Consider the following 24,506-nt stretch of genomic DNA (forward strand, 5'->3'; position numbering starts at 1 on the left):
TGCAAAGTATCTAAATGTTAATATAGATAGTTAAAAGTTGATAGAATTCGAGTTTAATAACAATCCGCTTTCGCACGCATCTTTCTATTTTCGTATCGCAAATCTGCGGGTCAAAGACGGTATAGAGATATTAGCTCGTATTAATATCTACAATCTCCGCTCGCTCCATCAAAGCATATCTTCGGCTCGCATTCGAAATCAAAACGTCTTTCTTGATCTACGATCAAAGCTAGTTTCCCTTTACGATTCCGAGAAACTCTTGGCACAACACGACGCGACGTGACGTACGAAAGGTGCCAAGTCCAAACCGACGTCGCTATGCGCAGACTTTTGGCGCAATAATCCGCTGCAACGCTGATTCATGAGAACACAGTAAACCGAAGTATGAAAACTATTTTAACGCGTTACGACGCCAGAGATCCCCGCGCACATTACAATCATAATAAACTTCACCAAGTATATTATTGTATACTATTTAATATTAATGCATTATTTAGTTGCAAAGTTATGCGAAGCAGATGCGAAATGCGATCGATTTAAATTGCAAACAACACGTGCGAGCAGTGTGCTAAATGTGTTGCGGCGTGACACGACCCGAGATCGATTAGGAACGCTTCTCCTGCGGCGCGGCAAAGGACGAAGGGTTAAAGGGGCTCCGCGGTGCGTATGGTCTTTTTGTTTCCCGGCGAATCGCCAGCCCGCCAGAAGGAACTCACGACCTTGCCGCCCACAATCCTGTCGACTGTCAGAACTGTCAGTGTTTCGCGCGAGTCGCGTTGCTCGTTTTATTCGCCAGACATTTCGTATTTCCGTCGTCGTCGTCGTCGCTCTGTTCGCTCTTCGCGCGGTGAGTTTTTCTTTCGCGAGCGATTTTCTTTTATTTTAAAAGTCGTTTCACTGAATAATCTTACAAGTGCATCGTACAATAAGCACATTGTGTAAAAAATATTTGCAATATTAACTTTGAATATCATAAATGAGAAAAGCGTCGTATAATAAAGTTCTTAAATCACATTTATTTTTTCTCTCGAGGTACTTTTCTTAACACGTTTGTGTATTAGCTGGAATATTCCTACATTCTGTGCGATTACACTTGAAACGGCTCATAAGCGCGGTGACAACGGTAATGCGGCGTGTGACAACATGAGGGAAGGCGTTCGTTTAACGCGTATTCAGGTCCGGTCGCAGTTTGCGCGGTCGCTGTCCCGTCGCGACACACGTGTCTTGCACGCTGTACATTAGACGAATTACAGGTCGAGATCTGGTGGTTCGTTAACGAGATAAAGCATTCTGCAGCGCGAACTCCCCTGTCAGCCGTAGAAAACTGTTACCACCCGGCACTCGACATAATTTCAGCGGTGCTGTTCTTTTGTGAGTCACGCCATGGGAATTGTGAGACCGCGAGTTCGGCGAAATTGGAAGAAAAACATCAACGTTATGTTAAGTTATATCTTATAAAAAAATATATATTGAATTATGTATTAAAGATTAATTAATTGATAATTAATTAGGAATTATGTGTGTGGAATCGAAATGGAAAGAAGATATCCTTTTCTTACGCATTTTTATCACATAAAATTAACATTTTATCTGAAATAGCAATTCAAATGATTTTTTATGGTTTCTGGAGTCTTGAATAGAATCACGAAAAACCCGCGGCGAGCGATTTGAGATTAAGGTACGACTCGGGATTAAAAAGCTTTGCCTTCGCGTTATCCCTTCCGTTATAAAATGCACGATTCAGAGATATAATCCCTGCCATTTCTACGGTCGTCCGACAGCTCGCAACGTGCTGTCGCGCGTTATATGTACCGTTGCTACATTTTTCAAGGCGCGTACGACGATCTTTAATTGCGTATCGGCTTTCGTACCGGCGGATATTCCGCGGCTGTATCTTTCCGGCTTTTATCGCGCCACTTCAACGGCGACCGGACTTCGCAACGCCGTAAATGAGGCTCGGTCTCACTCTCGGATCGCGACAGCGGCATAATCATCCGGTATCACGAAACGACTCGCTTAATGTTGGATTTGATGTAGCCAGTTTCATTAAGTGCCCGCCTTCGCGCCAGTTCTCGACTCGCTCTCGATGCTATCTGGCCGCGTTCCTCCCCCCCTCAGATTTTTAATAAACGGCCTCCGCCAATCATCGTTTCAATCATTCGCTCGCGAGTTATTCCGCGAAAACGAGAACTGGTCGATGGTTAATTGCCGCTAAAGACTCAATTATATATCGAAGTTATTTATAAAAATTGCGCTAATAACAGGCTCATCAAATGAAACGAATTGCGTCTTAACGCTCATTCAATTTAGATTTTTCCGCTCGCGGCGTAGGAAATCGTAAATTACGAGGAACTTTTAGAAATCGTCCTCGTTAATTTATCGCAAATAACAGCCGCTTTCGTGAAGAGGGTGAAAGTATCGGGTTTCTCGAAACACGATCGCGCGAGGTGGCGGTTTCGAGAGTCCCGCTCTGGCGCCGCGGAACAACGAAAGGTTTTTCTCGACGAGCTGGAACGTGTGCTTTGAAAGCGGATAACCCTTCGAGCCAGAATTTTCGGCACGTTCCCGCCGCAGCTCGTGCTAATCCAAAATATCGCCGGCGCTCTACGACGAAGGAGTCGTGAGATCCCCGAGAACAAACACGAAGCGTTTTTTTCCTATCTGACGATTGTTTGCTCTCTCTCGCTCGGTTCGCGCCCTTTTCCCTCTCCTTTCCCCTCGCCACTCTTTTTTTCTCCTGGCTGTCTAAAATCCACATAATTACTGTGAGAACCGAGCGCCGAGAGCCACCGCGCAGCGCCGCTCGAGGTTGGTGAGGAAGGGAAAAGATTCGAGAGAGCCAAGTCCTCGAAGGGATACGTTTGTTTAGGTGGCGGTCGATCTTTTGTTTCTGTATCTTGTCTCTCGGCGCGAGAGAAGGGTTGCCGTCTTTCCTCCCGTTTGGAGTGGTGCCACTCGGAACGTCGTCGTTGTCGTCGTCGTCGAGGCTCGCGTTAACGCGCTGTGTGTGAGCGGAATGTAACTCTTTTTCTTGTGTACGGCGCGTCGCGGCGCGGCGTGGTCAAATATTGAGGAACATGTGAACGGTAAATAATCGGGAGGCTTTAGGAAGAGTTAAGCTTCGGCCGAGTCTCGCCCGCCCGTCCGCTGTTTGCCTCAATTTAACGGGGTCTATTGACAGGAATTTGTATTCCACGAACGGACCTTCGGACAATCGTCCCGCAGAGATGCATTTCTATTTACTATTCATAAATGAAACATCCAGTGAGAAAGCGTACGTAATGTACCGAACGTCTCCGGCGTTTCTCCGGCCAAGTGCAGGGATTCGCCCTTCTAATGCCACGGAGATCCGGAGAATATGTTTATACAATTTTACTCACGTTCTGTGATTTCAGAAATTAAAAAGAATGTGTGTCGACACAAACAGTAGGACAAATGTTGAAAAAAGCCAAATTTTTTTTAGATTTTTTAAAATTGTAGAATATACAAATTGTGTGGAACATATTTGAGGGTCACCAAAGATATTAGAAGGTTAAGTACGCATATTCATCTCTGCTTTATCGTCTCGCGCACGTACGGAACGAACGTACGTGACATTCAACAGACTGCCGAGTTGGTACTGTTTTTTTTATCGCGCGTGATCCGCTCTGAACGATAGAGCTTGTCATCGACTGCTGCGAAGGTTACGAGGCGTTGAGGGTCGAACAATAATCTGAGATGAGTCTATGCTAAAGGTGCGGCCGACTGTCAATCTAAGCGGACGTAAAATTATAATCTACGGAGTGATGCTGAGAAATGTCAGATAAAGTAAAACGTCACTGCCGATGTGCTCGCGTCTCGTAAAGCCGTCTCGCTCGAGCCATTTTCGAAGTCAGCGGGACGTTACTATCGTTCTCGGGCGAGATGTGTCCGACCGATATCGGCGGTGGCAAGGTCTACGAGAAAACTGTTCTTTCCGTGAAAGATAAGGAGAGTATTATATCAAAGTCAGACAAAATGTGACAAATTCGAGCAAACTGTGTAATCTTATTTAAAAAAAATTGTTGATGTATAATATTTTCTAATGAATATTAATTAACCAAGCGATTTATTAATTACTCAATTAATTGTTCTTGATTTACGATCTGAAATTATAGGCAACGTTTGCGCGCAAGGTACATTCCATTTACCGTGAATGCAGCGCCGGATATCGTCACGATAAGATCATTCGCTCGCGTCGAATTACCTTAACATTCGCTAATTATGGAATTCGATCAAAGTGCTAAAAATGAGATGTTATTTCAGACGCGGTCTTAATCTCTCGAACGTCTGGCATCAGCGCGCGATCTCATCTCGAGTTTCCGACTGCAAAATTCGTGTCACGAATCTGCTGATGCATTTCTCCACGCCTGCCTGCGCGAACACGGTCCTGCGTGCAACAATGTTAAAGAAAAAAAATTAATAGATTCGTTGAGCGTGTCGATTGAAGACACCGATCGTCCCCGGTCTTTGTTGTCCGGAATGCCACGTGCAACAACATCAATAACAAAGATGCACATTATTAATCGCTCGCGCACATTGATTTGCCTCGATTGTCAGCGCGGTACAAGCCGCCGGTAATGCATCACCGGCGCCAAACGCGATGTGCGTATCGGCGCGGATGCAAATATACCGGATGACATGTGACATATTCAATCAGAGCCGGTTCGCGCCGTGTCTCGTGTTATAAAGCATTCGATATTCGACGTGTTCTCTCCTTCTCGGGGGCTGATAAAGCGGCTCGTACCCGGGATTACAGATGACTTATGGTCCGGTATGTTAATGCTCCCGTGTTCGTAACGTGACATACTATTGTAATACGCTCGTAAAATGAATGCAGACATGAGTGTTGCTTAAATGCCACACATATCGGACACGTAGAACCTGCGCCAAGACGGGATTCCAAAGTGTTTATATGAAAAACACATCAGTTTCTGCCCGGCGACTGTTATGCAAGATAAAGTGTACAGATTGATAGGCAGAGACGGATTATGTAATGATCGTCGAATAAAAGCTGTTTGTATGTTTAAAGCGCTGTCTAGAAAGGCCCACGAAATGCTTTGAAATTTGCGGCCGTGCTGACAGTGTTACGCACTCGAGAGAAGGAGAATTAAATGCCTGTGAATGGCAACCGTTTCCGACTGCGATTTGTGTGTCGCCAATACGAGTTCTCGGGTGCCCGCCCACAACCATTTCTCCGCGATGGCAGACCGTAGTTAGATACAATCTACGCCGTCAATTCGTGGGCCGTTCTTGTCTGCGACATGCACCTAAAACCGATCGTTTCCGCGCCGCGAATAAGCATTACTGAACGTTTATTTATGCGATTCGAAGTTGAAATTGATAAGGTAGATCCTGTTGCCAAATTGTTTCGGTCGCGAAAAAATGTCGAAAGTAGAGCTCCGAATACAACTCAACTATTGCTAAAAATTATATTGTAGTAAGGATTTATTAATCGTGCTGAGAAAGTATAAATTTTCAGCTACTACGCACAAGACATACTGACTTGCATTCGCGGCGCAGGTTCAATAAATGCACCTATCACATCTTATACTTATAAATTATTCGATAAAAATATAGCGCGATAATAAGCGCGATTTTAGCGCAATTATTGATTATAATTTTCAAACGCGGTAGGATTGATGCATTAGCGGAGGTGGCGAGAAGAGGTGAATGAGAATAAATGAAGTGAGGAGCGTTTGTAGAAGGAGCGGCCCTTTTACATTGAAACCCACTCTCCGCATTTATCATCGCCGCTTTAATCCCTCGATTAAGTCTCAACGCGCGATGAAACTGGATTGCCAAGGTACGTTTACTGGAATTTCTGCCTTCTCGTCGATTTAATCTGCGCCGTGTGTTACGTTACGTTACGTCCATTGCGATATAAAGCGAGAAGCAATCAACAGTCGAAAGAAAAAGACGCGATGAAATTAATCACTTGTCAGATTATCGGAAGCTTGAAGGGAACGGACGGTGTTTCACGATGTTATATAACTTATAAACTCTCTTACTCGAGGCGATTACAACGAAATAAATTACGCGACATTTGTTTGAGTGCTGTTTCTTTTTTTTCTAACAAATTGAACGCGTACGATACATTGCACGTGTGATGTATTTCTTCGCTAACAGTTTTGTCACTGTGTTCCGCGGCGTCATTCCGTATTCAGCGCGGTGGAGCTCTGAATAACAACCGTAATTAATATTTCTTTTAATTATACCGCTCGTATCCTCGTGCGCAATTACTCACTAAAGAATTCTTGTTTTTGTGCCACGAAACAGGTTCACGGATATGGTGTTTCACTTACGGTAATTGCGAATAATAATAAATAATACGGTGGCGAGTTAATATTACACGATATAAGCGATTTTCCTCATAACGCGCGACCGCGAACGCGAACGCGACGCACGTAATGATACGGTAAAAACTTAACGATAGTCCGCGCGATAAGATCGCTGAGATACCGATCTTTGCGAAATCGCGGTGTATATGGAATTAAAGTTCCTACCACATCGTCTGTCGCGCGTGACCTCGCGAACTTTTTAACTACTCGCGTCTGTGTGCCGATCGAAAGGTCTCCGTTGAACGGCAAAAGTAATGTTAGAAAGATAGGCATTATAGTAATTGAAGGAAAAGTGAAGGATGGCGCCGCGTCGCGTATTATCATTCTTCTTCAAGTGATTATTTGCATACTCGACGTAATTTTCTTTCATCGGTCCTCCGCATGCTTATTAATTATATCTAATAGAATTATTAGCGGATTTTGCGATTTTTCTTTCTGTATAATTTATTTCTCTTTCTCGCGCTTAGCTTTAAGGAATAATCGTTTATCCCTAATGTCATAAAATGATCAACATAATGAGCATTCCCCGACTAAAAGCGATGTGTCAATAACCTTCGGGTGAAATCACGGTGCCACTTCTACGGGACGTTCCATTACGCCGAAATAATAAATCGTCGTGATAAAAAGGCGTGAAATCAATCGGACTGCGACGCAGAAATAACGCGAGTGCGCGCCGGTCGCTAATGCACGCAGGCTCGTAGAGATCCTAATGCACCGGCGCGATTTATCACTGTAAAATGGACCCAATGGGTGTTAGCTGTCAGGTCGGTCGACCGCCGATTTGTCAACCAGTGGCTGGCTCTGCGGGCTTTGACTAACTTTGTCACGTGAATCGCAACGGTGCCGGCTATCCGATGCGGTAGCGATGGCATCTCGACTTCGTGCTAATGCGACCGTCAGAATGACATGCTCGAGAGTGCATAAAAGCGCAGATCGTATATCAAAGATGCCCCTCTGTCCGTCTTAATCCTTTATAGCTCGTGCCGATCTCAGTTGCACTTTCGCTTGAATGTCTCGATACAAAGCGGGTTCTTTTATCATTCTTCTCACTTTTTATGTAAATTAATATTATTCATTTAATATCCGAAAAAGTAAAAATAAAAATATAAAGTATATATTTCAATTATCTCTTCGTCTAGCAATACTGCCTACATGAAAAGAATTGAATTTTTAGCTACAATAACTCGGCGACAATGAAATAATGCAAACACGATATCTCTGAGTGAAGATTTAGAAGAAGATCGTAATATATAGGACATTTATCTTAACCAGTTGTTTCTATCAGATGAGATATTCCGAATCATGTACTACCGTCAAGATTCAATTACTTCGGTCGGCGCGACATATAGATTTACGGAATTTATTGCAAAAATTTTATTTATTCATTTAGATTACATCTGGTGTATGTATAGCGCGTGCGCTCGTAATATTCATTGACTCTTGTGGTATCTCCTGTCATACACAAGCAAAGTACTATTAGCACAACACCCAACTCGAGTTATAACTCACACGACACGTATTAACTCTTCACCGTCTTACTTTGAACGTGTCATACTTTATTTCTGCGAAACGTCAATATATTGCCAACCATATTTTTAAGTCAACTTATTATGTCTGTTGGAAATATGCCTTTCCATTTATATAAATTTTGTGCGATCATAAATGTGTACAAATGTTCAATCATAAGCAATGCATAATAATAAGACGCGTAAAAATGTTTTAATTTATACAAATTATCGTGATTTGTCCCAGTTTGCAGTGATAAATAAAATGCCGCTTTTATGTCATAAACTTTATGCTTCTTTACTGCGGGAAGAAATTACGGTGTTTACGGTAAATCCGAACGGGAGCTTTTACGTTCCGGAGTTAATACGCCATCGATGCGGTCCCCTCGCAAATTTGCAGTCTCTTTACTGCGTAATGACGTTACGCCGTTACGGCATCCTCGTGTTTTCACCCTGCTTTATGCATTTATGCACAAAAGGGAGGTGCGAAGGGGGGAACGAGAGGAATGAGAGGAGGCGGAGGTGAGAAGCGCACCTTGAAAATGGATAGGGGGAGATAATGAGAGGGCGGCCGATGATGCCGGTTTAATCATCTCGCGAAACACCTAACGGCTGTTACTCACTGACATCGTTGACCACGATCGTCGCCGCCGCCGCCGTGAGCAAGTATCCCTGACGCGAATCTGCTCAATGAAGAATGTCTCCTGGCATGAATCACCCGAATCACTTGTTCAACCCGCGCGCTTTTCCCGAGCCGATTCACGAGAGGCAGCCTCGAGCGATTTCGCACGTAAATAGTAACGAGAAAGCGGTGTCGGTTTTTCTATACAGGATAATCTTCCCGCTGCAGGGTATCTTTATCCTTTCTCCAAGTATCTAATATCACGGTGACGAACATTGTCCATCTGCGAAGATTACATAATGATTACGTAAAGAAAATGTAGACGTAACGTTACGCGCAGTCCAGCTGAGAGACGAGCCTATCCGTATTATCGCGAGACTTTGCTGACGTAAAGATTAGAATAATGTGCGAGCGGAACGGCAAACATTCGCGGTTCGTGCGAGAAGTATTTGTCCTCCAATCTTACGATCTTTAATACCCGACGACGATTATACAGGCGGTTTTTTTGTGCTCTGTAATTACTTTGCGCTCACAATGATGCACGGGAGGACAACACGTCGCCGACACAACACGTGCGGCCCGCCTTAATCGCATTTATAAAACCGATCGAGCCGCATATATCCAATGTAATTACGGAGTCGCCTGACATATATATGCACAATCTTTCTGGTGTCGATTTCCAATTGCCATCGTCGCGCGGAATTGTCCGCCCTCTTGTTACTTCTGTAAAAATATCGCCGCCTGATTTCGTTCCTCGAAGGACGATCTTTCGGAAGCCGCGATTAGGCGCGGGTCGAATTAGGTGTAAAAGGAGCGCGACCTCGCTCGCACACGGTAAATTACCGAATGACAAGCGACGAGATGGAATCTGACACAACATTTTTGTACGCTCGTCCGACGGCGCGTATGAGGTCCCATTACTTATTCGTAATGGGATTAAGGGCAGCGGTATGATGCAATCCGCTGCGAGAAGTCCGAATGATAAAACAACGTCTCCGAGAGTTGCACCGCGCGCGTCGCTTTACGGGGCGTTAGGCCATGAAATTGTAATTTAATTGCTTCTCCCGCGAGTCGTCCCCGTGGCAGTGATTGCCGTCCGGTCGGTCGGCCCGGCGCAATTTGCATTCGAAATTAAAAATCCTCTCCCCGAACATCACGGACCTCGCCGACTATCGCACGCGAATCGAGCCGCGCGATAAGTTTGCACGCCGAGTTGTTCGTTAATTATGCATGAGTGCGTTTCTATTATAATATTCGACCGATGTCCGAGTGAACAATGTACGAAACACACACGCCTAATTGCGCCACCACGTGTGGCCGCGTTGTGTTCAAAGGACATCGTTAATGAGCCGGATCACACGAATCTGCATCGACATGATTTTCATTTAAATAATATTTGTTTTTTTCAGAAAACACGCAAGAGCATTGAGAATTATTAATATCAGCGTGTCATTCGCATTTTTTTTTCTTACGGCCAATTATAGTGTTGATTTATGCACAAACCGAGTTGCCAAGTTCTGAAATAAATTATAAATCTCTGAATAAATTAATTATCGCGACGGATTGTTATTTTACTTGTAAAATCGACTAATTAAGAAATTGCGCTTGTACGCTCGCCCGCTTTTATTACTTTTAACAAGAAAGCTGCGCGCGAAGAATATTTAAATTATTTATTATACACAAGTGTGTAAACTTTTCAAGTAACTCAATTACAATCGGATTTACATAGTCAGGTTGCGAGCGTTTCTGACTGGTAAATCTTGAAATATCAGAGACAGAGAGGCCAAACAGTTAACTCATTAAAATACTGGGAATCTCGTCTCCCCTTTTTTTTAGGTATTCGAGTAATAATATCAAATTTCCAAAAATTAGTCGAATTACTAAAAGCGTGCAGATAAATGCGGGAAAACATTAATAAATTTCGTGTAAACTTCTCGCGATAGCATCGATAAGACTAACGTGGCACAGCGACGGGTGATATTATAGATCATAATTCATTTTCATCGATCTGTCACACATGCGCGTGTACCATTCTTGCAAGATAAACATGTAAGCCGCTGTCCGCCGTGGACCGCGCGGGGATTCATCATTCTACGTGTCGCATATCCTTCGCCCATTCCCGTTCATCTCTTTCTCTCACCTTTTTGCGCGCGATCTATCTTGCTTCGAGTTCGACGCGGCGGCTGTCACTCCGCAGACACTGAGATCCCGCTCGATTATGTTTCCTCCGCGAGATTCGACACGATAATGGGGAGCTGGTTCGTCGTTTCGTCCACAGAACGCCGGATGAAATTTGCATAAACATTAGTCACGTTCTCTTTCTTACGTCCCGGTACGTAGCACGACGAACGAGGCAGATTCGATGCCAACCGCGCCGCGTGACGAAGAAATGTCAGCGATTCGCGAAAACGGATCATCGATAATAGTCAATAATTGGAAACAATCGTCTTGTTAATGAAATTGTAATTTTAAATGCCACTTTGCCGTACGATCAATTTCGATTGTTATTCAAATCGGTAAGCACTTTATTATAAACGACCGCACAGCGCGACGTCTGTGTATCGATAATAGCATCGTGAGAACCAACTACGAAAGATAGACTTACGTGAGAACCGAATAGTAACGAGAAAAAAAGAAAATAATGCCTCGAGATACAGCCGAAACGGCCTCTGTTTGCCTTTGAAGTTTACCGAGACGTTGACATCGATATGACTATAGTGATGCAAATGAGACTTTTCTCCGGCTTCTGTGGGGTCCTGCCAGACCCAGACGAGAAAAAGTGAGCTTAACGTTGATTAAATATTATACAATATTCTGCGAGATCTTGATAATATCAATGTCAATCTGGTAAGACTACAAAAATATCACTATTTGGTGTCTTGGAACTATTCGCTCTCATTGTAAACAGTTTTTGAACGAAAGCAGTGATGTCCACTCCGAAATGACGCAAGGAGCCGCGACGTTTACATTGCTGGCACGATTTTTACGACAGCCCCGGTATTCCAAACAATCTGCGAGCTCTAATGTTTATAACGCGTCTGGTAGCTTTTAGTATTGCGCTCTTCCGGTGCACGGTTTTCGCCGGTTAATCTAGCCACCGATGTATACGTATATATCACGTAATGCGTGCGGCTATGTATATCCACACACAATATGTTGCTCTCTCGCGAATCCGCTTAAAAAACACGAGGATCAGAAGATAGAAAATTTTAACGAAGATTTTAACGAAAGCTACTTTTCAGAAATGCCACTATTCGCAAATCGTTAATTTTTTTATTACCAGAGGTCTTTTTTTATGGAGATATAGTCAATTAAAATATTAAAGGTCGACTTCTTGTCGTTGGTGGTCTATTTTATCCGCGGTGGTCCCGCAGGATAAAATAGAAAGGAGTATACACGCGTTCGAACTGATTCGGCCTCTCGCGTGTTTGGCCGGAGCTCGAGAGATATTAGCATAAATCCGGATTCAAGGTTAACGACACGTGAAACTCGGCCACTAACAGTGCGGCAGGTACTTGTGTTCTTCGAGAAAGGCCAAAGGGTGAAAAGTAGCAGAGAGTGCAAAATAAAATTAATAACAAGTGTGGATGAAGGCAACCGGCATATTTATGAAACAGACTACTGTTTTCAAAAATATAAATATTCATTACATCATCCGTTTATTAATGAATAAATTAACTTTCTACTTTGTCAAAACAATTTATATAAAATTTATAAGTTTTTAATTTTTTAATTTGAATACTTAAGTCAAAGTTTTGTATGATCAAACCACATATCTATTACATAAATCAGGAATAAAATAAAAATACTATCTTCGCGAGATTTTCTAATTCGAAACTGATACCTTATCCGAAAATTAATTTCGATCGCATTCCGGATGCTAATAATCGCGCAAAAGCTGTCACAACATCGATGGCGTTTAAGTAAAATATTTTCAATCGCGCCATTAATGTTTCGCTACTTAGTCAATCAAATCGCTTATCCGAATCGAATTAATAAAACATGAGCGCGATTGCGGTATCGTGGAAAATGATCGACCTCCCAAAAGCGGGAGAAAAGTCGATCTCGCGCGTCACGCGCTATTAAGCTCGGACTCGCGCGAAACGCCGAAAAAAAAGGCATTTACACGACTGTAAATATGTCGCTGCGGTTGCCTGCGAGACTGTTCTCGCTCGCGGTTCGTGGTTCGAAGATTTACGCAGCCGGCGCTAAATCAAGGAGAGAGAAAGAACGTTCTGCGCCCTCGTCCCGACGAGGTGCCGCGGTTAAGATACCGTACGTAATATGCACCGAGGGTTCGCGCGGCGTTATACAAGTGCGAATGAATCATCGTAGTCGCGATAAAACAACGGACATTAATTGCTCAGCAACGATCTTTGTGCTGATGTGATTTTAACGAGAAATCACAAGACAGTAATTCCCTAAATCGCCGCTTCACCCTGCATTCCTGTACGTGACTTTACGATTTCTCTAAATATCTTGATTTATTCCGAAAAATATTTTAGCGTATTTAATACGTTTTATCGCATATGCGTGATTTGTATTCACGCCGGGTTATAAAGTCGATTATAAACGACGCGAAAGCGCGAGGCGCGAAAGAACATTATGGAAATACGTATTGCGCAAAAGGATCTGCAATTATGTCGGCGTGCTCGCGTCTCTTTATTTACGACCCTAAAGACACCTTTAGGAAGGCGCACGAAAATGTATTTCAGGAACAGGCCGCTCCGCAACAGATCGGAGCGTGAAACCTAAAATTGATTTACTCAAGAGCGTCCCGAGTGCATCATAAAACGCAGATGCTGCTCATCGATCGAAAATGGCGACTAGACGCGAGAAAATCAGCGTATGAACATTAACACGAGACGGTGCAGTAAAAAGAGATCTTTACGACGGAGGTGCCACGACGGAGGTGCCACGACGATTAACCGCGCCCTATTTATCGCGATCGACGTGTCTTCCCTCGAGCCTCGTGTTTTCGGTATGAAGGCTGTCTGACGAGAACCTGACGCGCGCTCATTGCGAATCTCGCAATAAAAGTGCAATAAATTCATGCAGTTTAGATGCGTCCGAGCGGCGACTCAATCCGCTTCTGGTTCTGCCGCGCGTTCATTGGCGGAACGACGATAAACACGCGTATACGTAAGCTTATCTCTTGCGACTCTAACGCGATTTTTCTCGGCGGACTGGTGAGTACTATCTAAACATCATGACGTATCGGTATCGTTAAAAAAATACGAATTTCACAAAGATGATCGAACCGCTCAAAATACACGATAAAATGAACGACGTTTGTCAGTCGGATCGCGATGTCATCGCGCGATTCCGACCGCGCCGTTGTTCTATCGCTTATTATCGCGTCCACCGCTGCATTCGTTGTCATTCATCGGTCTCTACTTAGATTTCAGGGCGGCGCCGCATACATCGCGATAATGAAGGCAATCCATTTACTTATTCATCGTGTCGTTCTCGTGGGAGTGAAACATTAATGCGACAGCGAGCACTCGCTCTCGTGCGACAGTCGACGTAGGCGCCTCTTTTGCACGACATCCATCCCTAATGAGTTTCAGATTCGTCATCATGTTCGCTTGACGTACCGGAGAGAGAACGGATAGCGAACACTGATTCACACGTAAAGATTGATCAGATGAAATCATCCAACGTGAACGATAAGCAACGTTATATATTTTTTAGAAAATCATCACGAACATAATTCACAAAATCGCATTCTTAATCGTCTCACAACAAATGTTAATATGTATTAATGACGTGATCAAATAAGCGGTAGTTCAACTTCTTCCAATTAATATCGAGAAAGGGATTCTCAAGTCAACAGTAGGGCAAAGTATAATACATTCATCGTTCGATCCCATCGCGTCGCTCGCGAACACCAAGGCCGCCACGTCGTCACGGAAACACGAATTTCAGGTTTTCGTCGAAAAAAAGTCCACAATTGCTTAATACGTAATAAATACGGAGCATCGGCTTTGTCGGTGTCGCTTTAATTGGCGACTGGTCCGGGAACCAGTCCTCTCGCCGGTCTTGCGCTTCACCCAGTGATACCTCAGCCGTTCGCCGAGGGCCATTCACAAATGATATCATGAATGAGCTTCGTTCGTCCTGAATAAAACATTTCGGCAAATCATCCGCGGAATATCTGACGATTCCTCGCGCGCTTAATATCATAGAGCCGGTTTCGAAGGCGAGTCAGTCTATTTGCGAGCATTCGATGAAAATGAACTTCGACTTTTAAGCGACTTTTGAGTAGAATTTATTTGGATCGTCGCTAATTATTTACCATCGACCTAAAATATAAAGTCGCTTATTAGCAAATTATCGCCATCGCGTAATCGTTATGTCACCTAAATTTAACATAATAGTCGAAAGTTAAATACAAATTCGCATGCACGAAACGGCTGTGCTGTGCTTCTCTCGTAAACACGTAAACACGTGAAATCGTAATTATGCAGAAGCGGCGTAAATTTATGTGACAAATACTCCGAAGTGTATTCATAAATTGTGTGATAGCCACGAAGGAAGCTGCATTATCGGGGGACATCGCTCGAACATCGCGAGTGATAAGCGCTCAATGGATTTGACGATTACCTGCGGCCGCGCGTCAGTCCCTTTTACAACTTTACATTGTGGGCGTTAATACTCGGTAGTTGTCAAACCACCATCTACCATCATTTTTTACATAGTCGATAAAATGGACACTTGACTGCCTGAACCACCGCTTGAATCAAGATACGAAATTCTATTACGATTAACGATTATCTTGTATAATACAGATTTTTTTTTTCAATTTTAGATTATATATTGACCTGAAAGATTTATGCAAAAGAGTTGATCTATATCGTACTCATCCCTTTACGTACTCGTTGATATCGTTCATTGAATGTCTTCCGTAATTTTCCTACGTCGCGTAAAAAGATTTTTTACAGACTATCTATGAGTCGCGCTTTAATTTATGCGTAATCGGCGGAAGTCGCGAGCCGATAGTAAAACCGATCCCGCGTGGAATATCGCAATATTTTATCGGATAGGAGTTGTAGCGCGAGCCGATCTTGGTTTCATAGCTGTCACGTATACATGTGTAACGCATATTAAGTAAGCTTTGGTGCAGACCTATTCCCGGATTTTTTCAGAAGATTTTCCCGAGAGCAAACGCGAGCGGATAGGTGTTCACGTACGTGATATGTATCGATCCGGTATCGACCCGGGCGATTCGTTGAAGTTGTCAGAATACATTAAACAATATTATCGTTTACCGTTCGCATTCTCATAGACTTTATTCCGACGTGATACGTCAGCGAGTGAGAATACAAGATATCTCGACAATTCGTGATTCTTTAATGTCTGGACATAATTTATGCTCACGCGGCTTTTGTTATTGCAAGGAAAATATTTTTTTAAGTAAATAGATATCTCTATTCACGCTTATAAGAAGCTTGGGAAAGATCGATGCAGGACAATAAAACTACGTGATATATCTTTCGCGCACGTCGTCGTTTCTCTGTTGACTCGAAGGACACGCTAAAAGGAGTCGGCTTATGCCAGCAGAACGACTTCTTCAGGCCACGAGCGAGAGAATGGTCCAGGTGTTACGATGTTAATTTACAAGACGGGAATAATTGCTCGAAGAGAACAGTGAGCACAGAGGAGAGAAAGTACATCGATTTTAATATTAATGTGTCAATAAGAGATTATTAATAAAAAAATACAAGAGGTTACATTGCAAAGTTATTTTATCATTTTGCAATTATTAAGTAATATTACTTTCGAAATCGTGTTGAAAATAATTTTTATCGGCAGCGAACAGTTATTTTCTATTTCTAACGAAATTTATTAAATATTTATGCTAATTATAAAGCACAGTCTTGTATTTACTGCGAGTTGAGCTCGACAATCAAACTCACTCACTCACTAATCTTCATATAAATTATATAAGTTGATATACGAAAAAAAAGTTCAATAAATGAGATAAGTTGCGACGTGTTTTCTCCTTGTGACATCACAAGGAAAATTTTTGCAAAAGAACTGATGAATATTAAACAACTGTGAAAAAGAATAGGACGAATGCCTTGTCGCATTTACAAAATCACGATATGAGATTTGTTGACAACAGGTTGTCGGCCATAAAAAGATTGTTGTTACAAGAATCGTGCTCAACGATGTTTTTCCACGTGGAAAAAGCCCGCGCAAAGTTATCACAGACTTCAACTGTACAGTTTTAACGAGTGTAGCGGCACTTGCGTTTCTTTATTTATTCCAAGAACGCGACAATCGGTGTAAATTAAAGATCGTAAATTTGTCGCGTAGGTGAAAAGAAAAGTAACGTCAAGGGGCTCGTGAAGAGAAAGTGTATTGCGACATCGCGAAATATGCAAAATAGTCGAGAACGTCACGGACTGCCACCGAATGGCGTTGGACTCTGATCAGATTTTCGTTAAACGGAATCAATTCTCCAATCGATCGTGATTATAAAATATAGTCGTGTCGACTGCATGAATAATTAAGGATATGAATAATTCTTCCGAGAGCCGGTCTCAGTCGATCTGAATCTGCGCTCGCAATCGGCATTCTCGTCGTCAAGGGCCCTGCGCACGTAGTAATTATCGTGAAAGTTAATGGTAATAAACTAATGAGAGCACGCGAGATAGAAGGCGCCGGTTAATCAGGCTTTAACGCATTCTCGGCGATGTTTTTATCGCGATGCAGCTAGGCGCCGCCGCCAATAAAGTGACTCAACGCAAACCCCGCCGACGGCGACGGTGCCGCCTCTGCAAAATGCCAATGAGCTTCTACTGTACTTCATATTTATCAATGCGTCACGCGGCGATACAAAGTCCAGATCACCAGGTAAAATTCTTGCGAAGGTGCAAAAATTCACCTGCGTAAAAATCTGGATTATGCGCTTATCGCGCCTAAGTTCCCCGCAACTCGTAACGTCATCTTGCAAAATGGTACCGCAAGGTTCTTACGTCATTACAATATCACTTATCTCTGTCATAATCGATCGAAAAAATTGCGCCCATTATATGGGTTTATTCGCGTTTAACTATCGGCCGGAATACAATATCGTGATTTGTTCTGCTCGACAGGATATTAAAACTTAACAACCGGTGTCTATACCGGGGTAGTTACCGCGATAACGAGCAATAAACCAGCGAGAGAACACTCATGCGGGCCAAATTACCAGGATCGCAAGTCACCATGCGAGAGTTATGCGTCTCGTTCATTACTCATAAAACGACGCCGTAATTAAACGACAAGACTTCGTCTTGGTCGTGCCTCCGCAAGCAGGTCGTTTAGCTGCTTATCTGTGGCATCGTTAATACTTCGATCGATGGAGATCGCGCACCGTAATCCTGCTCGACGGGGTTTGTTTGACGGACCTTAATCGTACACGTGCTCGATGAACAAACGAAATAAGGAAAACAGCGAGGAGGAAGAGAAAGTCGGCGCTGTTTTCTCACGTGGGTGGACAACGCGATATTTAATGAGGTACAGTTCGCGGATTGGTTGCGCTTTCTATTAAAAAATCACTTTCCGCTATGATCGTCGTTTGCCGTCGCGCGGCATTGATCTTGAAGAGCTATTCGCGGCAGCTTCCTGGTAGAAATCCTGTTTGATAATCGTACGAACGTCGTTACAACGCGATTATTGCGCTACGTTATTATAGGACGGGTATTATGACGGATTTATGCGGGATTTCTTGGTGTCATTTATATTAGAAGATTATGATTACTCTGCATCAAGAATTCATTAATTTTCAATGCCGTCCGTGAAATTTTTATCACACTTTTTATTTTTATGCCACTTATTCAATGCTAAATTCTTATCGGTTACTTATCGACTACAGCTTTTGCTAATAAATCTATATTATGTATCTATTTAATCCTACCATTCATAGTTTCGAAAATGTCCTCATTCAAGCATAAAATGTTCGCCGCTGGCCAACGGGACGGTCGTGTTCGCTGATATCGACCATAAATCTACGAGCGCGCGGTGTGTCACTTGAATGCCTTAGCCAGTAGCGCGCGATAGCGGTCCGTTAATCGATTGGTGCGCAACCGCACGTGTGCCGCCACGTTCTGTCGCCCGTATATACGAGCAGGTACACGAAAACGGTACGAGCCGTAAAGGAGTTTTATCGGCCGAATTCTATGTATATTAATCGTTTGACCCGCGATAATGTATCCGTGTCGAAACCAACGTGTTCTCCTTTCTCGGTCTTTCGCCCCGCGCCATTCAAGTCTTCATGATAAAAAACGGCGACACGTTTTGCTGACCAATGTGAGCGTCTTATCGAACGAATTCCACGCGCCGTGACTCACTGGCGATGATACGTAAACCATTCGGTGTGTGTTACACCTCCGCGGCGTCGGCACGATAATTCGAAATTATATCCCTAATCCGCTTACGATTACACGCCGCATCGGCTGCTTTCATCGATCTCTGGTACCCGACCTAACTGGAAGCGATCGAATCGAATCGGTATTTCGATGAGCAACGGAAGGAAAATGCTGATGATTCACGTGATAAGAACATATGGACCGATTATGAACGTTATCAAATTGTCGTGTAATTATTTGTAATTGCCTAGACGCGCTTAGTTCTTGTTCGCGATTAATTTGGCTATCGCAATTTAAGCAGAATGCTATCAATAATTAATTGTCCATATATAATTTTAAATATGCCTTTTTCATATTCTAAGAACCGAAATGTCACTTTGAATTATTTTTAATATATAATGCACGAATGATTCAGTCAATCCTTAATTACGCTTTTTATCACGCCGTAGTTGAAAATTAATAACTTTTTATGGTCCTTAGTTTTCAAGCAATAAGCAATCAATTTTGTTTATTATTAAAAAAAAAGACATTAGAACTATATGTTTTGTGCGGGATTATTAATCACTTACTCAGCATATTCTTCCAACTCTGCATTTAAGATTACACGAAGGATTACTATACAACCGTTAAAAAGAACTTTTTCCCTATTTTCTTCGCGCACATCAGAGAGCGACATAATCAATTTGACCTCGGCATTTCGCTTGGAAATTAATTCGCTACGAGTGAGGAAACGCGCGATTGCGGTCGGACGGATCTCGTTCTGGCCGAGTCACTTCGCCTGATCTTTCGAGGGGGCTCAATGCTTTCCTTCGCGTCTTGCCCGGCAAATCGAAGTCGGACCGGTGAACGCGCGCACGCGTGAAGTCTCGTCCATTACGGGCACGGTAAGAAGGCGTGTTTCCACCATGTGAGAGGCGTCGCGACTTCCCGACGTGGACCAATCGATGATTTCTCGAGAGTCATTAAGTCACATAACGAATGATGCCAAGAGAGAGTTGATACCGCCATAACTGCTACGCATGGCGCTCGTATTCTTCATCTTTTATCACCCGGAATTTATGCGCGGTTATTACGGAATTATCAGACAACGAGCAGAATTATCATTCACTTTGCAGTTTATGGTAATATACGTTAATCAATAAGGCTTGGACGGATAAAATAAGTAAACAAGATAAGGAACGACGTTGCGCAGACAGCGTAAAAGAAAAAAGAAGATTTTCCACCTTAGATTTCCTCGCAATCGCCCGTGTGGGAAATACATTCCTTTTCGGTAGGTCAGTAGTGCGACGTAATCGTCGGAATCATCGCGAAACGTATGTGACCGTGAGATAAGATATCGATTCGCAGCAAGTGACGAAATAAGACTACACCCGCACCTCGTTTGCACTAAACATCGGCACTTTATCCTCGTTGACTCTATCAGCGAATCTCGAATATCCGGTCTAGTCGATCGTCTCGCGTCGCGACGAACGCCTCATCCTCTCAAACGATTCATGTGACTGCAACTCGGTGTCGTTCGCGCAATTTGCCTGCGTTCCTTGCGGACAAGGATTTACCGAGCAATTTAATCGTCTTAGAGTTTCGATCGCGATATATAAAGATTACGCATTTAGAATTAATTGCTTAGAAATCTCAAACAGGTTTAGATGAATTGTTCTAGTACACGAGTTGGCGCGGATAAATTTAGGACAAGATAAACTTCTCGCGTGTGTCAAAGGTAAGAATGTGTTATAAATTGTACAATCGTAATAAAAAAATATTGCAAATATATACATAAATAAATATGTAGAGTAACACGTGTTTTGCATTTGCGATTAAGAAATATTCGAGCGTAAAATATTGAACACACTTGTGCTTTCACAACAATGTCGTCGAGTAGTAATCTTATCAACTTGACAAAGGTAAAAATCCGAACTGGGTCAGCCTCTAAATACTGCTGACACACCATTTATTGCGAAATCTATTTAAACGATTCAGAAGTTGACAAATCGAATTGACTGCTTGAACTATGGTAAACGCATGTAAACGATAGCGCGCGACGTGACCGCGAAATAAAAATGATCGCGGTCGTTGATAAAGATTAGGACAGAGGACGATAAATTTGACGATTGTCTCGTCACGATTAGCGGTGGTGTTAGTGGCCAGTAACACATATATGACGCTTATCAATTCTGTCGACAGATCGGCGGCGCGGTAGCCATGTCATCGCCGGATCGGCACGGCGGATCATCACGAGAAATCGACGTGGAGCCGGGAGAGAGAGAACCATCGTCGTCGGCCCGGTAAATTTAGGGCCGCCGAGTAGCCGAGGGATCGGTAACCGAGGGATCGATACGAGCGGATCGATCCACCAGCTCGCAACCTACGGCCTTCTTGCTGGCCTGGCCAGCTACTATGCGAATTGAAGCTCTCAGAACCCTCGTCGCGGTAAGTTTTAATTGTAAGACAAACGATTGGCGAGTTGTGAGTTTTGTATTAAGAATTATATGCGATAAATTTGATTTTTTTGTCAAAGTTTTTGCGCGCATTGTGTTCCGAAAGTTGCATAACAAACAAGATAACAATTATATTTAAAAATTGTTTTAAATCTAAAAACTGAATTTAGAAACAAGACGATAGTTAGAGATTGTATCATTAAGTTACTTTCAAAGTCGATTGGAAAATCTACTCGGCATTGCGAGCGCTAACAGTAGCAAGATACCTGTTGATACGGTTCTCCACCATATGTTGCGGAATACATAAGGTCGCCACACGTAATTATAGTTATACGAGGCCCTGTACGATTGATGCAACAATCCCGTAGCGTCAGCGTTGCTCCGGATGAGCGAGCAGCGAGACAATAATTATAATATCCAGCACCGACGTAACAATCGTAAAGCACCGCCCGCCGCGAGCGTTATTAGCATATTATCGAGATAGCTCGCACACATCCGCATCAACTGTGAACCGCCGATGGAACCGGTGAACGTTTTCTCTCTCTCAGCCCCTGTCATGAACGTGTCGATAAACTTTTAGGATTATGGTGCGAACCGTGCGCTCCCTGTCTCTCTTCCGTTCCTTTCGTTTTCCTACGACTCGTCACGGCTGTTACGGACGTCTTTGCCGCATTTTCCCACGACTAATTTTTGTCATAATTTTCACGTTTAGATCACGGATTTGCAACGGGATAGAGTTGCAAATCGTGATGAAATCTCTTCAGCCATATTCGAAAGGCTACCCGAGGCGTTCTGTTTCGGTTATAATATAAATTTTCAATATATATGAATGTAATAATATGAATGTATAATCTTTTGCATCTTTTATAAAAATGCACAGTCATTATATGATTACGTAATATATAAATGTTTGATACTGATTAAATTTAATAAACTTAAGAAAAGCAATTGTCGATTAAAGTTGAATAATTTTTTCAAAAGTAATATATAATTATTTGCGAAAATCGACATCTATCATTTCATCGATATTAATCAAATCGGGAAATTTGAAAAAAATAAATATTTAAAAATGAAGACGACGGAATTTTCTTTGATCACGTCGATCGAACCTGCGACTGAATATTCGTAGGACATGCGACAAGCATGCGGGGACAGCTATCCCGCTGGCATCGAGAAGAGAGAACATCCCTATCACTGATCGACGACCCGCATACCAGTGTTATCTACATAATATCATGTGCCGATGACGTACGGATACCTACACCCGATCAGCTGCCGTCGACGACGATCTCACAACGTTTTCTTCACGCCCATGATATTGATATATGATAATCATCGGTGCAGCGCGGCTGCTGCTGCACCGATAATTTAATAATGGCAGATTAGCAGCGTATGCATATGCACGTGTTGTAAACCGGCATGCAACACCGGGCCAGCTTTACGGCGCATTACTATGCTAATCGGTCCGCGCACCGGCGCCGGTGCCATTAATAAATAATCCTCTTAACGCGGCATTAAACGTGAAGACGCGACGACGCATTGACGACGAATACGCCGACCATTTGCACGAATGCCGGATGCTGCTGTCGGCACGCGATAAGGATATTTACCGGCATTTTTGGAAAAGGAGGTCTTCGCGAGGTATTCCCGATCATCTCACGATATCGTAAGTTAGAGGGGCAGTATTTTTTTAGTGCGTTTTAAATCTATAAAAAATATCGCTTTTTATTACGATTTTTAATTTATTCTAAAAAACCTGAATTTTTAGATACAAGAAATTCAAATTGAAATATTCGACACGTATAACGCGTAAATATATTTTAGCAGCGCTAGTTTGAAAGTATTAATGATAAAGTTGCTAGAAATAATCGAGAAAGAATTATATAAAGACAATTCTCAGTTTATTCGATCGTTACTTGACCGAGACGGCACCTGATTTTCAAAGACCGAGGAGCGTACACTGTTGGCGTATCGATTTCAAAGCCGATAATCAGCCTTTCCGCTAAATTATTTGCGTTATTAACGATCAGCGATGTTGATGGTAGAAGTAAATTTCACGCCTTGTCGCCGATAATATGCGTGCGAAGAGCTGAACTCGACGTTTAGCTGCTGATTAATCGGAAACGCGTAACTATACTGACAGATCTCGGTCTTTGCGCAAATTGATTTTGAGTGTATTAAAAAAAACTTGGAAACTTTCAATTACATCAGAAATAAACGAATACACTCAACTTGCGCGCTAACTGAATGGCTTTGATATAAATTATAAAATCCATTGGAACGATTCTCTTGATCGTTCATAACGAAAAATTATAGCCTGCCCTTTTTTGGTCGTATCTTTTAAATCTTTGGCGCAGAATAGCGCAGTGAAAAAAGAGGACCGCAATGTTTGCGTGTTTGCGTACATATTAGTATTTGCATAAACTACTCACCGACTCGGCGCGGCGTTGGATGCTCCGGGGGAATCGGCGAGCGCCTCGCAAGAAGATATTGTCGAATGGACGCCTTCTCCTATTATCGCATGGACCCGTCGTGGTTGCCGAGTCTGTAATTTAAAACAATTTGGAAATAACATATTGCGAATCGTAGTTAAGCGTATAATATAAAAAGGGGTGGATCCGCGTCTAGAGAGAGAGAGAGCCGCGTGGCTCGCCTCGTGCTTTCGCGCGAATGATTTAGTGAGTCGTCGTGGGTGTATTTCGCCGTCGGGTCATCCAGTCTTCCAGTGCTTCTTTTTTTCGTACGGTTTAACTCGATCGGTGGGGGGAGAAGAAGGTAACTAACGTACTACGAGGAACGTCTGCCGCGTGTAGAGTCGGCGTTCGTTAACTCGGCTTAGCCACCGAACTATAAGAGACATATAAAAAAAAATGCGTCGCGCTTCCTCCTCGTTTTCCCAATTAACATTCCATTCGCTGCGGACAACCACGATGCCACGTTACCGCGGACAGGTGTCGCAATGAAAGACACCGGTAGGTACATACTTTACGGAAACCGTCGTAGCGTCCTTCGGCCTCCCACTTCAATCGCGACTTCGCGCCAGGCGCGTTGCGTGCGTTAACAAAAAAAAAAAAAAGATTTTATATCGTCTTCCCTCCGGCTTCTCCCCTCCGCAGGTCGATTCCGCTCCGATCTGTCTGTCGGATGGCACTCGCGGCCATCTGTGAGATCTCACGTGGCGCGTAACGAGCGGACCCGTCATTAATTTGCCGCGTCAAACGAAAGGA

At 43.1% G+C, this 24,506-nt stretch overlaps 1 protein-coding gene and 1 long non-coding RNA gene across 6 annotated transcripts in view; one reads left to right on the plus strand and one right to left on the minus strand.

The window, feature by feature from the left end:
• LOC105669996 (uncharacterized) overlaps window positions 1-24,506 on the minus strand; it is a 100,949-nt gene that overhangs the window by 65,390 nt on the left and 11,053 nt on the right. For both annotated transcript variants that reach the window (XR_001100352.2, XR_010891222.1), the window contains exon 6: window positions 23,712-23,824. This is a non-coding gene — a long non-coding RNA (uncharacterized lncRNA). The remainder of the gene's footprint in view (window positions 1-23,711; window positions 23,825-24,506) is intronic.
• Window positions 1-24,506, plus strand: part of LOC105669992 (uncharacterized) — a 61,995-nt gene that overhangs the window by 28,499 nt on the left and 8,990 nt on the right. For 3 of the 4 annotated variants that reach the window (XM_012363240.2, XM_012363242.2, XM_012363243.2), the window contains exon 2: window positions 21,026-21,271. In XM_012363240.2, coding sequence (XP_012218663.1) covers window positions 21,239-21,271 — 33 coding nt within the window. In that variant the 5' untranslated portion in view covers window positions 21,026-21,238. Of the gene's footprint in view, window positions 1-19,685; window positions 20,562-21,025; window positions 21,272-24,506 lie in introns of those variants that run through there. The other variant, XM_012363241.2, reaches the window with a different exon arrangement.

Source organism: Linepithema humile, chromosome 7 (assembly GCF_040581485.1).
Source record: "Linepithema humile isolate Giens D197 chromosome 7, Lhum_UNIL_v1.0, whole genome shotgun sequence".
NCBI lineage: Eukaryota > Metazoa > Arthropoda > Insecta > Hymenoptera > Formicidae > Linepithema > Linepithema humile.